This window comes from Anomaloglossus baeobatrachus (assembly GCF_048569485.1).
Source record: "Anomaloglossus baeobatrachus isolate aAnoBae1 chromosome 5 unlocalized genomic scaffold, aAnoBae1.hap1 SUPER_5_unloc_5, whole genome shotgun sequence".
Classification (NCBI taxonomy): Eukaryota; Metazoa; Chordata; class Amphibia; order Anura; family Aromobatidae; genus Anomaloglossus; species Anomaloglossus baeobatrachus.
In genome coordinates, this window is record NW_027441809.1 from 36,021 (window position 1) to 51,285 (window position 15,265).

Consider the following 15,265-nt stretch of genomic DNA (forward strand, 5'->3'; position numbering starts at 1 on the left):
CCTTGGTCTTAACCGAAAAACTGGGAATTTTTTGTTTTCGCACTTTTGTACTTTCCTACTTGTATTCAAGGAGCAATTACTTTTTTATTTTTCTGTTCATATTGCCGTATTGTGTTTTTTATCATAAAGATAATGTGCTACTTTTACAGTTGTACTATTTACATAGCACATTTCATGATAAACATTTTTCCTACCCAAATGATATTGAGTCGCCCACCACAGCGCTGCAGCGTGACACTGCGGGCACAGCTCTTGGGGAATACCTTCTGGCCACAGGTCGGTCAGGTTTTCTTTATACGAAGTCGTAACACCACTCTCGATATTTGCGGTCAGGATGGATGACCGCCACTGCAGTTTAATGAGCGTCTGGGGCTGATGGTATTGCAGTCGGATGGTGCGGTCTCCCGAGAGTGAGGCTAGCCCCAGGGGCTCGGGTATATATGCCTGGAACCACAAGTTGCAGAATGACTCAGACACAGTCCAGAAAGTCTTTCAACTTGTTTACTCACTTTTTGGTTGTTTCCGTGAGATGCCCAGGCGACACTGTGATAACCAGGTGGAACCAGGAATTCCTGCAGGCCGTTCTGAGGGTAGCTATCAACTCGCCTTCCTTGCACTCCTTTTGTTTGGGAGGACCCCTCACTTGTAGTATGGTGGGATTCCTCCAGGGAAGCTGTCTCTCACTCCACTCCCCTCCCTGGCCCGTCTGCCGGCAGCGTAGACCATGGTGGGATGGCTCCTGGCCCTGTCCCCTTGTTGCTGCTTGAGCTCGGACTGTGTTTCTGGTGAGGTACCACAAGTACCCTCACCTGCAGGTTGAGCAGCTCCAGATGATTAGATTTCTGCTCTGGGGACCTGTATCCCCATGCATGCCGGAATACCAGCAGTCCCTGTACTCGGCCACCCACAGGTACTCGTTCTCCCCTGTTAACAGCTACCACACACTCCGCAGGGTCTGGCTAGCATGGGTGTACGTCTGCTCCCTTCCACACTCCTGAACACTCTGCTCCAGACTGCCGGCTCCTCCTCCTTTTTCTTGTCTCCCCTGCTTCTAGCCTCCAGCCCCTTCCTACACCCCCTTGCAGGGAATTGAAAGTTAACCTCTTCTGGGCTACTCAAGGGTCCCTTCTAGTGGTGTGGGAGACCTGGTTGCTAGGTGTTTGTATGTGCACACCTCATCCTGGCCTTTGGAGATTACCTGGAAGCACTGCCCCAGCATGGGAGCAATACTCTGTGTTGCCTGACCAAGTCAGGGACGACACACTCCCCCTTAGTTATCATCAGCACGTCCTCGGGCTGCAAAGACAAGAAGAGAATTATAAATACAACTTTTCCCACATAGGGGCAACTATTTACATTTAACCATATAAAACATACTAGGTACCAGTCCACCACCAATCACCCACAAGTCCGAAATCCACCCAAAAACCTTCAGGAGGTAGGTCATCGGTCCTTTTGGCAACCAGGTCTGGGCCATCCATTTCCCCAGACCTTTCCTCCAATCTTCCTCTCCTGAGGAGGGTGTTGTAAGGTAGGACCCTTCCGTCGAGCCGCCTCTTCGGCCTCTTCTGGCAGAACGTGTTTCCCCGAAAGTAAGACAGTGTCTTACATTCTTTTTCCCCCCAAAAGTGCCACTATGTCTTACTTTCGGGGTATGTCTTATATTGGAAAAAATCCCACAGCAATCGCAGCAAGTTTCCATGCAATGTACCGTATGGGGACTTGCCGCGATTGCGCTCTAAGTGTACCGCAAGTTAAGGAAACTTAACCACCAGCGGCTGCACATGAGGGCACTGAGGCTGCGTGATTTTGTATGTTGTCCGTGGTCCTGATGGACCACGGACAACATTACTGCAACATTTCAACATTTCTCGGTAGCCGAGCGTTCAGCTGAGCGCCCGACCGCCGACATGTGACAGCTCTCAGCTGAGCGCTCTGCCGCCGGCATGTCAGGACGCTCAGCTGAGCGCTCGGCCGCCGGCATGTCAGGGCGCTCAGCTGAGCGCTCGGCCGCCGGCATGTTAGGGCGCTCAGCTGAGCGCTTTGCCGCCGGCAAGTCAGGGCGCTCAGCTGAGCACTCTGCTGCCGGCATGTCAGGGCGCTCAGCTGAGCGCTCGGCCGCTGTAACTGTACTGTAAAGAAGAAAAAAAAAATAAAATTTTTACTACGTCTTACTTTCGGGGTACGTCTTACATTAGCCGACCCCCCAAAACCCCCACTACGTCTTACTATCGGGGGTGTCTTACTATTGGGGAAACACGGTAGAGGCGGCTTTCCCTGTCGGTGTTGTTGTTAACGGGTAAACCCCTGTTGTGGAGCCGCGCCTTCGGCCTCTTCCTGCAGGAATGTAGAGGTGGCATCCACAGTTGGTCAGACAGGGTATCCCCTTTGTGGTGGAGAGTCATGCCCCTCAACAGGCAGACTCTGAGGTTGGTACCATTGAGGCAACTTTTTACAATGCGAGAGTTTGTGGTTATTGCCAGTTCATAACCTGTGGTCTATTTTAGAAGTGCACGTAACCAGGTGTAACACATTTTAGCAGCAAAGTTCTCGCAATAGTCCTTGCGGGCAAATTTTTAAACGTTACTAAACCTTCAGAAAACATTTGTAAACATTCTTAAACTTAAATTTGCTATAAAAAAACATTTTAGACTGTACTTTCTCTGTACCGTAATGGGGGCTGGCCAAGTTTCTGCGGGTTGATCTACGCAGTACTGTACTGTCACCTGCCTGAGGTTGTGTCCTCCCATCCGGTGTATGTGTCTCAATGTGAATGATAGGTGTACTGATACCAGTGCATGGTCTTCTGATTCAGCTTCACTTGGCTCTTCAAGTTTCTGAACAGGTCCTTCTTGTTCTTTAACTTCTTCTCTGGGTTGAGGGAAGGTGATTACTGGAATTACAACTGCTCCATTGTATTGAGGCCAACTTGCTGGAAAATCTCCAAGTACAGTATGGATCATCTTTTCTCTTGGGTCTTCAACTGGCGAAGGTTGGAAGTTTCTTGAGTGATTCTTAGCTGTTCAGGACATCTCTTAAGATGATCTCTGGAAACTACAGCTGTTGTTTTTCCTCCATCTTTGCTAATGAGGCATGTCTTTTCACGGCTAAGTGTTGATGGTAACACAGTGTTGGGTTCTGCTTCCCAGTGATTGTCGAGTTTATGACGTCTTCTCTTTCTCTTGAGGGCTACTTCTCCAGGCATCAAAGGAACAGCAGGTGCATTTTGATTGTAGGCTCTTTCTTGTTTCTCCCGCTGCTGAGTCAAGCTCCACACACTCTTGTACTCTCTTGTATTGGGCTTGGCGGGTGGAATCCCAATCAGCATCTTGTAGAGGGTCTTCAGGGGTCTCAATTCCTATTTCCAGATCCACTGGCAATCTTCCAGGTCTGGCCATCATCAGATATGCCGGTGTGCAGTTTGTGGAACTCACAGGGATGTTGTTATACATGTCCACCAGGTCAGGCAGCTTTTCTGGCCACTGGCTCCTTTCTTCTAGTTGGAGAGTTTTCAGGAGGTCGAGAACAATGTGATTCATCTTTTCGCACATGCCATTGGTCTGAGGATGGTAAGGCGTGGTACGAATCTTCTTGCAGCCATAAAGGTTACAAAATTCCTTGAATACCTCAGCTTCAAAGGCCGGGCCTTGGTCAGTGAGCACTTGGTCTGGATAGCTATGTGGTCTACAGAAATGTGCTTGGAAAGCTCTGGCTGCAGTCTGGCCTGTCAAGTCCTTGACTGGTACTACCACCAGGAACCTGGAGTAATGATCAACCATAGTGAGAGCATAATTGTAGCCTTGTCTGCTGGGCGCCAACTTTACATGGTCCAGGGGTCGCTGGTTTGGATTGGCTGGAGCGGGGTTTTCTGGCTGTGATGATCTTTTCTTCTAAGATTGCAGGGCCCGCAGTTTCAACACCACTTCTCTAGGGCAGATCTCATGCCCACCCAGTAGAATCTTGCTTTAAGTAGTGCCTCCAGTTTTGTTCCAACCAAAGTGGCCTGCGCCATTGTGATAGGCTTCTAGCACCACCCGTGTATCCTTTTGCGGTACAATCACCTGCCACACCTTCTCATGCGTCTTCGGGTCAATAATGCTCCTGTAGAGTTTGTCTTGGTAGATGAATAATTGACCTCTCTCCTTCCATAGGTACTGTGTCTCAGGTGGAGCTCCTGGGTCAAGGCTGGCGCCAGGCTGGGTGATCAGCTTCTTTACCAAGCCTACCGCTGGGTCATTTTCCTGTGTCTTCTTCCAGTTTTAGTGAGGTAGTGGATTCAGGGTCACTTCTTGGTGGCTGGAACGTGACTGCCGACACTGTTTGGCTCCATGGCGATGGAACGCTAGCAGCTCAATCTCCTCAAGGTCATCCACATCTTCACCCTTGTCTGCTAGGTGAGGCATCCTGGACAGAGCATCTGCGTTGCCATTCTTGCGGCCAGCTCGATACTTTACAGTGAAATCATAGTTTGCTAGCCGGGCTACCCAACGTTGTTCCATGGCACCCAATTTAGCAGTATCCAAGTGGGTCAGGGGGTTGTTATCCGTGAAGACAGTGAATTTGGAGGCTGACAGGTACTGCTTGAATTGCTCTGTGATAGCCCAGACCATGGCCAGGAACTCTAGCTTAAATGAGCTATAATTTTCTGGGTTTCTTTCAGTAGGCCTGAGCTTCCTGCTTGCGTAAGCAATCACACGTTCCTTGCCTTTCTGTACTTGTGAAAGCACTGCTCCCAGTCCCACATTACTGGCATCTGCATACAGTACAAATGGTAGACTGTAATCGGGGTAGACTAGGATCTCTTCACCCGTCAAAGCCCCTTTCATTTGTCTGAAGGAGTGTTCTTCTGCTTCTACCCAGTGAAATGGTGGGCCGGAGGTCTTCCCCCTTCTTTGCTTGGCCTAGTAAGAGCTCTTGTAAAGGTGCCGCCATCTTCGTGTAGCCCTTGATGAACCTTCTGTAGTAGCCTACCAAGCCAAGGAACTGACGTACCTCCCGGACGGTAGTGAGTGTGGGCCATTCCTGGATGACTGTGACCTTCTCTGGGTCTGGCGCTACTCTTTCTGCACTGACCACATGACTTAGGTACTGGACCTTTGGCTTCAGTAAATGGCACTTGGATGGCTTCAGCTTCATCCCATATCGGGATAGTGCTTCAAAGACTTCAGACAGGTGTTTCAGGTGGTCCTGCTGTTGAACTCAGAAGCCCATGGAATGGTGAAGGCCGTCTTCTCCTGATCTTTCTCTGCTACAGATACTTACCAGTAGCCACTAGTGAGATCTAGGGTAGAAAAGTAGTTAGAAGCTTTTAAGGCAGCGAGCGATTCCTCTATCCGGGGTAAAGGGTAGGCATCCTTGTGTGTTATCTGATTTATCCGTCTGTAGTCCACACACATCCTCATTGTGCCATCCTTCTTTTTCACCAGGACCAGGGGAGCTGCCCAAGGGCTGCAACTGTCCCTGATGACTCCTGCCTCTTTCATGTCCTTCAGCATGTCCTTTGTGCGCTGGTAATGGGCTGGTGGTATAGGCCTATGTCTTTCCTTAATGGGTGGATGACTGCCTGTGGGTATGTGATGTTGCACCCCTTTGATTCTACCAAAGTATAATGGGTTCTTACTAAAGACCTGCTTGTATTCCTGCATGATCCGGTGAACCCCGTGTTTCTGGTAGGCGGGTGTAGAGTCAGTCCCCACATGGTGTTTCTAGCACCAGTCCTCTACTCGCTTATGGGTGGTCTCGTTCTCTTTTCAGTTGGCTTGTGTCAGGGGACCTACAGGGTGTATTGTGTCATTTGGGCAAGTCAACAATTTGGCAATGGTAGCGTATCTTGGTAGTCTGGCTTCCTCCTCCCCACAGTTCAGCACTCGTACAGATACTCGTCCCTTGTGTACGTCAACTACCCCCCTGGCTGTTAGGATCGTGGGCTAGTGTTCTGAATGAGTGGGCTCTACTACAGCCTGGTAATCCCGTCCTCTGAGACCTACCGCTGCTCTACACTACATCATCATTTCACTCCGTGGGGGTATCACAATGGGGTTAGCATCCATCACCCGTACACTACCAATTTCACCGCCAGTCTGGTTTACCTGCTGCTTCCTCAGAATGAATCGGATCTCTTTTTGCAAGGCTCTCCGCGATCCGCCCTCAGCACCCTCAGCAATCTGGTGAAGCAACAACAACACTTCCCCTAGGCAATTTTCTATGACATTAGTGCCTAAAATCATTTCTGGGTTCCTTTCTCTAACATCATCATCCACAACAATCAGTCCTTGTCCCTTCATTTCCTGCCTTCCCACCTGTATGCAGGGCTGTGGAGTCGGTAAGCCAAACCTCCGACTCCAAAATTTCTCTTGCTCCGACTCCGACTCCAACTCCGACTCCTACATACATTGCTTATAGTTAGGTGAAAAATTTATTGTAGTACATGAACATGTGTATGTGAACATCAGACATTTAATAATTTTTATGATACAATAATCAAGATATTTGGATAGAACATAAAATATATTTAATGGATACAACTTTAGAACACAAAAAACTGTAATAAATTGTAAATATGTAATACACTATGTAATATACAGTAGATTACATAAATATCTTGTGTGTGTATTTATCTTGTGTGTGTGTGTGTGTGTGTGTGTATGTATATATATATATATATATGTGTGTGTGTGTGTGTGTGTGTGTGTGTGTGTGTGTGTGTGTGTGTGTATATATATATATATATATATATATATATATATATATATATATTTATATACTGTATTACATATTTACAATTTATTAGTTTTTTGTGTTCTAGAGTTGTATTCTAATAAGTATATTTTATGTTCTATCCAAATTAATTGATTATTGTATCATAAAAATAATTAAATGTCTGATGTTCACATTGTACTACAATACATTTTTCACTTAAATATAAGCATTATACTAAATGTTATTATTTAGTAAAATATTCAGCACATTCTGCATTGCACTACTGTCCACAATTTATTATATATTTTAGGAGTCGGTGCATTTTATACTGACTCCGACTCCACCAAAATGAGCTCCGACTCTACGACTCCGACTCCACAACCCTGCCTGTATGGTTACCTCTTTGACCCCAATCTGGTCTATAGGTTGTCCATTCGCTGCATAGATGGTGAGGTCAGGGTCCAGTGGTCGGAGATCGTTGTCCGACCAAAACCTACGATAAAGGACATACAGGATTGTGGTTACCTGAGAACCGGTGTCCAATAATGCCGGGGTAGGGATCCCATCCAGGACAATGGACAGGACCGGACGTCCACCCACATACTGATCACGGCAGTGAGCTGGGCCTAATCTTCTTAATCCTGGGGACTGGCCCTTGGCCCCAGGTTTGGCCCATTTAAAGGACAGGCCCTTGCATAGTGGCCTGCCTCCTGGCAACGACAGCAGAGAGGTTGTCCAGACGAGTCATAGCGATCACTACTCCTCCCTCGGGATGTAGGACCTCTTCTTCCCCGCATCCAAGGGATGTCCTCTGGGATGTCAGCTAGCAGGATCCAATGAGCGGCTTTGGGTTCTGAGGGGAGTTGCATTGCTTTCAGGATCCGGGCGACGTCCTTGCTGAGCTGGTGCACCTGGGAGGATAGGGTATCTATGGCCTCTGCTGGCGTGTTGACTCCTTTTGCAGCTACCAGGGCCTGCGAGGAGGATTCTGCTCCGGCAGCCGGGGTGCTGATAGACCATGCTGGTGACATGGGGTCTGTATCCATAGGGGGTTGAAGTGCATTCACTGCCCTGTCTTTCAGAATGGCAAAGTCCACATCAAGGTGTTCCAGCGACCACAGCTTCAGCTGTTTTCTATCCTCAGGAGAGTGCAGGCCCTGCAAGAATTGTTCTTTCATCATCCGGTTTCCTTCCTGATCACTGACAGGATCCACAATCTTGAGAGCCCGTAGTGCGGCTTGCAACCTGAGGGCATAGTCTCTTATGCTATCTTAGGGCTTCTGGCGGCAGTTATAGAAGTACTTTCTCAGCTCTCCCTCGGTGCGGTTTTCAAAAGCAGTTGTTAGTTTGGCAAAAATGGCTTCCACAGAGCTCCAGTCATCACTGGTCCAGGCCTCAGCCTCCAATTCTGCTGCTCCAGTCAATTGCCCCAGCACCACGGCAGCCCTCTTCTTACCGGTCATTGCGTACATGTCCAGCAGGGTGCTAATCTTCTTGAATCCGGTCAGTGTGTCTACTTTACCGGCATATTGGGGCAGCCAGTGCGCCCCTGGGACGTACGGTAAGGAAATTGGCATGATCGGGGAGACTTCGGCCGGCGCAGCAGCGACCGCGGCACTGACACCATGCGCTGCTGTGTTCATGGCGCCAGGGCCTGGCATCGCTTGGACTGCATCGCCCTGGCTGGGGGCATTAGCTCTCACGGTGTCCATCCTCCCTCAGAGTCCTGCTTCTTCTTTTTCTGCAGGTCACTCCCTCTTCCGGGGTCAGAATGCTCTGGGGATTCTGGGGCGGCCACACCTCTTCGTGGGCGGTGCTCTTCTCTTTCGCGCAGGCTGCAGGTCTCAACTTCATGCGCTTTTGATGATGACAATATGGCAGCGGTTCAAATTTTGCAGTCGGACCTCTGAGGCGCACGGTCGCTTGCCTAACAGGTCTAGTCCTTATCCTGTTTGTGACACCAGAATGAGTCGCCCACCACAGCGCTGCAGCGTGACACTGCAGGGACGGCTCTTGGGGAATACCTTCTGGAAACAGGTCGGTCAGGTTTTCTTTATACGAAGTCGTGACACCACTCTCGGTATTTGCGGTCAGGATGGGTGACCGCCACTGCAGTTTAATATGAAGGGCTGATGGTATTGCAGTCGGATGGTGCGGCCTCCCGAGAGTGAGGCTAGCCCCAGGGGCTTGAGTGTATATGCGTGGAACCACAAGTCGCAGAATGACTCAGACACAGTCCAGAAAGTCTTTCAACTTGTTTACTCACTTTTTGGTTGTTTACGTGAGATGCCCGGGCGACACTGTGATAACCAGATGGAACCAGGAATTCCTGCAGGCCGTTCTGAGGGTAGCTATCAACTCGCCTTCCTTGCACTCCTTTTGTTTGGGAGGACCCCTCACTTGTAGTATGGTGGGATTCCTCCAGGGAAGCTGTCTCTCACTCCACTCCCCTCCCTGGCCCGTCTGCCGACAGCGTAGACCTTGGTAGGATGGCTCCTGGCCCTGTCCCCTTGTGGGTCCCTTTGTTGCTGCTTGAGCTCGGACTCTGTGTTTCTGGTGAGTTACCGCAAGTGCCCTCACCGGCAGGTTGAGCAGCTCCAGATGATTAGATTTCTGCTCTGGGGACCTGTATCCCCATGCGTGCCGGAATACCAGCGGTCCCTGTACTCGGCCACCTCTCTGTAGATGTCTTTCAGGCTGACCCACAGGTACCCGTTCTCCCCTGTTAACAGCTACCACACTCCGCAGGGTCTGGCTAGCATGGGTGTAAGTCTGCTCCCTTCCACACTCCTGAACACTCTGCTCCAGACTGCCGGCTCCTCCTCTTTTTTCCTGTCTCCCCTGCTTCTAGCCTCCAGCCCCTCCCTACACCCTGTTGCAGGGAATTGAAAGGTAACCTCTTCTGGGCTACCCAAGGATCCCTTCTAGTGGTGTGGGAGACCTGGTTGCTAGGTGTTTGTATGTGCACACCTCATCCTGGCCTTTGGAGATTACCTGGAAGCACTGCCCCAGCATGGGTGCAATACTCTGTGGTGCCTGACCAGGTCAGGGGCGCCACAATATCTTCCCTCCATTATTATCTCCATTAATTTTACATATCGGCTCATCTCCTTCCCATTCAGGTCCTTATAATATCGGATCCTCTCAGTGATTGTATTCTGTTTAAGAAAACTTCCTGACCAGGATGGATAAAGACTGGAACAAGATAGCGGAGAGGATATTACACCTCACCCTAGAGATCCTCTTCCGGCTTACTGGAGAGGTGAGAGATTCTGATGACGTCACATTACATCATTCTTATCTATGGGAATAACAGATGGACAGAACTGGAGAGGTGAGGACTCTGGAAATGTCTGGAGTGAGATTTATTACTGTGTCTCTCCATAACCAGGATTACACAGTAGTGAAGAAGACCTCTAGTGAGCGCTGTCAGGCCCCTGTGTCTGAGGGATGGGGAAGACCCCCGAGCCCAATCACGGGGCCTCCACCTCACCCCCCGATACATGAGGACATCAATGACCAGAAGATCCTAGAACTCACCTACAAGATGATTGAGCTGCTGACTGGAGAGGTGACACTGCTGGGAATGCTGGGACATTATACAGTAACGCTATGAAGGGATCGGGGGTGACGGTATCATTGTATGTGTCAGGTTCCTATAAGGTGTCAGGACGTCACCGTCTATTTCTCCATGGAGGAGTGGGAGTATTTAGAAGGACACAAAGATCTGTACAAGGACGTCATGATGGCGGTTCCCCAGCCCCTCACATCACCAGGTAATAGACAGGACTAAATACACACAGCCTATAATTATCTGTATGTAAGGAATGAATTCAGTCCCTGTATGTGTTTCCTCCAGGTCTATCCAGTAAGAGGACAACACCAGAGAGATGTCCCCGTCCTCTGCTCCCACAGGACTGTAAACAAGAAGACCCCGATGTTCCTCAGGATGTGTTTCCTCCAGTTCTATCCAGTAAGAGATATCTACTCATGTACTTTCTGCACTAATTTTGTGTTGACATTTTTAGGCTTTCTGCTCTGGTTTTTCAGCTGTATTTTCTTTGCTTCTGCTTCTTCTGCTGTTTGTTTTTAGTGTCTTCTCACTGTCATTATGAAGGCAACTTAAAGACCTGCAGAGGGTTCATGAATACCCTGTTTCCCAGAAAATACGACCTACACCGAAAATAAGCCATGGCATGATTTTATGGGATTTTTGGAGAATGTTTAAAATATAAGCCCTACTCCAAAAATAAGCCCTAGCTACAGTCAGGGCCAGCGTTGGGAAGAGTCAAACTGCGCAATTTTTCAGGAACCCCTCTCTCTTAGGGACTCCATCAGTTGTATTCTAAGATTGATTGTTTAAGGACCTTTGATGACTTCAAAGTCATGTGACATGATGCAACCAAAGGTCTTTTAATTGCAGGAGTCTAATAGAACTGAATAGAAGAGAGACTGGCATTAGGGGAAAGAGAGAGCAAACTAAGCAATTGCACCGGGCCCCCATTCTTCTAGGGCCCGGTGTTTATATGCCGATTATAGGACTACTTAAGAACCTTTTCAACATCACATCATGTGACCAAAGGTCTCTTAATTGCACGAGTCTAAAGCTGAAGAGCAGACAGGCTGGTGTGTAGGTGTTCACGCCAATTTTAACCAGCTTTAACAAAATTGGCAGAGCTTGGCCATAAGAAGGGTGTGATGCCACCGCTTCTCTACTTCGTAACAAACTACAGCGTTCCCTATGCCAGAAATCTCACTCCAGTCCCTGACATCATTTTTCAGTGTCCATCACCGGTCCTGATGATTTGGAGCCATAATGTTTATATGCACAGAATGCAAGACCCTGCTACCTGCTTTGGTTACAAAGACTAAGGGCGGCGTTACACGAGACGATATATCGTGCGATCGCATGAGCGATTGCACCCGCCCCCGTCGTTTGTGCGTCACAGGCAATTCATTGCCCGTGTCGCACAAAGTCGTTAAACTCCCGTCACCTCCCTAACGACGTCGCTGTGGGCGGCATCCGCTTCCTGAAGGGAGAGGGACGTTCGGCATCACAGCGACGTCACACAGCGGCCGCCCAATAGAAGTGGAGGGGCGGAGATGAGCGGGACGTAACATTTCGCCCACCTCCTTCCTTCCTCATTGCCGGCGGGACGAAGGTAAGTTGTTGTTCGTCATTCCCGGGGTGTCACACATAGCGATGTGTGCTGCCACGGGAACGACGAACAACCGGCGCGCAGAAGAAGGAATGACATTATGGAAATGAACGACATGTCAACGAGCAACGATAAGGTGAGTATTTTTGCTCGTTAAGTCGTTCGGAGGTGTCACACGGTACGACATCTCTACCGATGCCGGATGTGCGTCACGAATTCCGTGACCCCAACAACATATCGCGCGATAAATCGTACCGTGTAACGCCACCCTAAGGATAGGCCATTAACGTTACTGTCCCAGAAAACCCCGTTAAATATCCGGCATATGTCTCTAACAGAGGTGGCTCTTAGCTTTTTAAACTTGACTGTCAATTTTTGACAGCAACATCACAACTCCAGTCGGCACCTTGTGATTCGATTGCAGGATACTGAAGGGTTACTAAGTTTCCTATCACTGCTGTATTTTACTCCTTGGATGTTCAAAATATAACATTAGTTACAACAATCCATAAATGTTCGAGAAGAATTGATGATATAAGATGTGTTTTTTCACTACTCCTCCCTGATCAGTCGCGCAGCAGCAGGAACTACAGAATGGAGCAGATACAGGTGAATTGTCACATATGAGTTAATATTTTTTTTATTACATGCGGCTTTAACTATTTTATTTTCGCCCTTAAAAAAATAAATCTCTTTGAAATTGTCTATGTTGTGGATCAACGTCACAAAGAGATTTTTTGCAGGCATCGTCAACTCTCATGGCGGCATCAGGATCTGTAGAAACTACAAATTCTGGTACTCTGCCTGTTAACTTCTTTGATGTCTGTGATCAACACACTGAGTCTATTAAATATAGCAAGGTCATTCTCTCCTGGGCTGCTTGTTAATGTCTTTGATCACATGCTATAGGGGAGCCAGTGTCATTCGCTTCTTTACTGTATATGCCATTAATGCCAGCTATAGTTTACCTATACAGGTGTGGTGAAGTGTTGTGATACAAACTAACTGGTGTTTGGTGTTTGTTGTTGTGCATTATTTTTGTGAGCAGTTGTGGTGTTAACCTTTGCTGTCTTTTTGTTGCTGCCTTCCTGCTCTTGCTTTTCTCCTTAGTCTCTCACTCTTTATTTCTGTGAGTTTGCAGTGTGTCTGAATTTTGTTTTTCCCGTCTGTTTTAATCTGTGTTTCAATCATACTCCAGCCCTTTCCTTCCCTAGGGGGATAACAGATTAGATCTGGTCCGGAGAATAGCAAGGCACAAGACTCTGGCATCTTCTCATTCAGGGGTAATCCAGAGGTTGGGGATAGCCTAGGGTCTTCTAGCATGAGGAACAGTATGGGAGCCCTCTGTCCCTTGTTATCCTGCAGTCACATTGTGACAATCACTCAGATTATTTATTGTAGCACATTTCAGAGAACTGGTATTACTGGAGAGATATCTTGGATACAGGAATGGAAGGTCTGAATTAACAAAGATGTAACTCTTAGATCTCAAAATTAGAAAACAGATTCAGAATATTTTTTTCCCTAATTTAATTTCTGCTGTTATGGTTTAAAAAAATGTACTTTCAAAATAATTTCATTAAATAATAACATTGTGTTTATTGTTAGCAGATGACTGTGTCGGGAGTTCAGTTGGACCTCTAATATCTTCAGAATTTAAAACAGATGATCAAAGTATCACACATGATACATATGAAGAGCCGGCTAGTTTCCTAGATATACCTCCAGTCCTTCCTAGGAAAGAACAATCATCTGATCTTTTCAAACAAGTCCAAAATTCCGATCATCAAAAAACTCACACTGGGGAGAAGCCATTTTCATGCTCAGAATGCAGTAAATGTTTTACTCAGAAATCAGATCTTGTTATACATTACAGAATTCACACAGGGGAGAAGCCATATTTGTGTTCAAAATGTGGGAAATGTTTTATTCAAAAATCAGATCTTTTAAAACATCAAAAAATTCATACATGGAAAAAGCCATTTTCAAGCTCAGAAGGTGAAAAATGTTTTACTCGGAGAATAACCCTTGCTAACCATCAAAAAATTAACTCTAGTAAGAGTAAATTTTCATGCTCAGAGTGTGGGAAATATTTTATTCACATATCACATCTTATTAGACATCAGAAAATTCACACAGGGGAGAAGCCATTTTCATGTTCAGAATGTGGGAAATGTTTTATTCAGATATCACATCTTGTTAGACATCAGAAAATTCACACAGGGGAGAAGCCATTTTCATGTTCAGAATGTGGGAAATGTTTTATTCAGAAATCAGAACTTGTTTGGCATCAAAGATCTCACACAGGGGAAAAGCCATTTTCATGTTCAAAATGTGGGAAATGTTTTATTCAGAGATCACATCTTGTTACACATCAGAAAATTCACACAGGGGAAAAGCCATTTTCATGTTCAGAATGTGGGAAATGTTTTATCCAGAAATCAGACCTTGTTAAACATCAGAAAAGTCACACAGGGGAAAAGCCATTTTCATGTTCAGAGTGTGGAAAATGTTATATTCAGAAATCAGACCTTGTTAAACATCAGAAAATTCACACAGGGGAGAAGCCATTTTCATGTTCAGAATGTGGGAAATGTTTTATTCAGATATCACATCTTGTTAAACATCAGAAAATTCACACAGGGGAGAAGCCATTTTCATGTTCAGAATGTGGGAAATGTTTTATCGATAAATCACATCTTGTTACACATCAGAAAATTCACACAGAGGAGAAACCATTTTCATGTTCAGAGTGTGGGAAAGGTTTTATTCAGAAATCGAAACTTGTTTTGCATCTAAGATCTCACACAGGAGAGAAGCCATTTTCATGCCCAGAATGTGGTAAATGTTATACTAGGAAGTCTGGTCTTGTTTACCATCAAAAAAATCACACAAAATAAACCATTTTTATGTTCTGAATGTGGAAAATGTAATTTTCAGAAATCAGATCTTGTTAGACATGTGAAGAAGCCACACAGGGAAGGATCCTTTTTCATGTTGTGAATAATTGAAATGTTAAGGCCCTGTGCGCACTTGCCGGTTTTTGCCGCGGATTTCCTGCGGTTTTGCTGCATGTTTCGCTGCATGTTATGTTCATAACATCTCTATAGTGATTTACCAGCAAAACCTATGGGAAAAAAAATGCTGTGCGCACTATGCAGATTTTGACAGCTGCATGTTTTTTATTTAGTTACAGCAGGGTATGTTTTCACAATTTTTCCCTTGGTTTCTCTTTGTCTAATGGCCAGTGTGAACATGGTCTCACAAGCTCCATGTATACCATCTCATACTCCGGCTCACTTTTTTGTTTTTATGTAGTTTTTTTGTATTCAGTACAAACAGGGAGTAGCCCCCTTTTCAGTGAGCTGGGCATTTCATTCTGTGCATCCCCGACTGTGTGTCCTGTT

General features: G+C 46.8%; 2 protein-coding genes across 3 annotated transcripts in view; both read left to right on the forward strand.

Annotated features, from left to right (window-relative positions):
- LOC142259266 (uncharacterized) overlaps positions 1 to 15,265 on the forward strand; it is a 343,907-nt gene that overhangs the window by 25,324 nt on the left and 303,318 nt on the right. The window lies entirely within an intron of this gene.
- On the forward strand, positions 10,376 to 14,917 carry LOC142259275 (uncharacterized). 2 transcript variants are annotated; one of them, XM_075331753.1, is made up of 3 exons: positions 10,376 to 10,475; positions 10,559 to 10,672; positions 13,467 to 14,917. In XM_075331753.1, exons 1-3 carry the CDS (start codon positions 10,391 to 10,393, stop codon positions 14,756 to 14,758), a joined length of 1,491 nt encoding a protein of 496 aa, XP_075187868.1. In that variant the 5' UTR covers positions 10,376 to 10,390; the 3' UTR covers positions 14,759 to 14,917. The 2 variants fall into 2 exon arrangements, with proteins under 2 accessions (XP_075187868.1, XP_075187869.1); XM_075331754.1 differs by having other exon boundaries at positions 13,470 to 14,917.

What these genes read in the sequence shown, in the direction of transcription:
- LOC142259275 (XM_075331753.1), top strand. Translation starts at nt 10,391, where the DNA reads ATGGAGGAGTGGGAGTATTTAGAAGGACACAAAGATCTGTACAAGGAC. An exon ending in CCAGCCCCTCACATCACCAG is followed by an intron (nt 10,476 to 10,558) that starts GTAATAGACAGG and finishes TGTTTCCTCCAG; the next exon opens with GTCTATCCAGTAAGAGGACA. An exon ending in GTTTCCTCCAGTTCTATCCA is followed by an intron (nt 10,673 to 13,466) that starts GTAAGAGATATC and finishes GTTTATTGTTAG; the next exon opens with CAGATGACTGTGTCGGGAGT.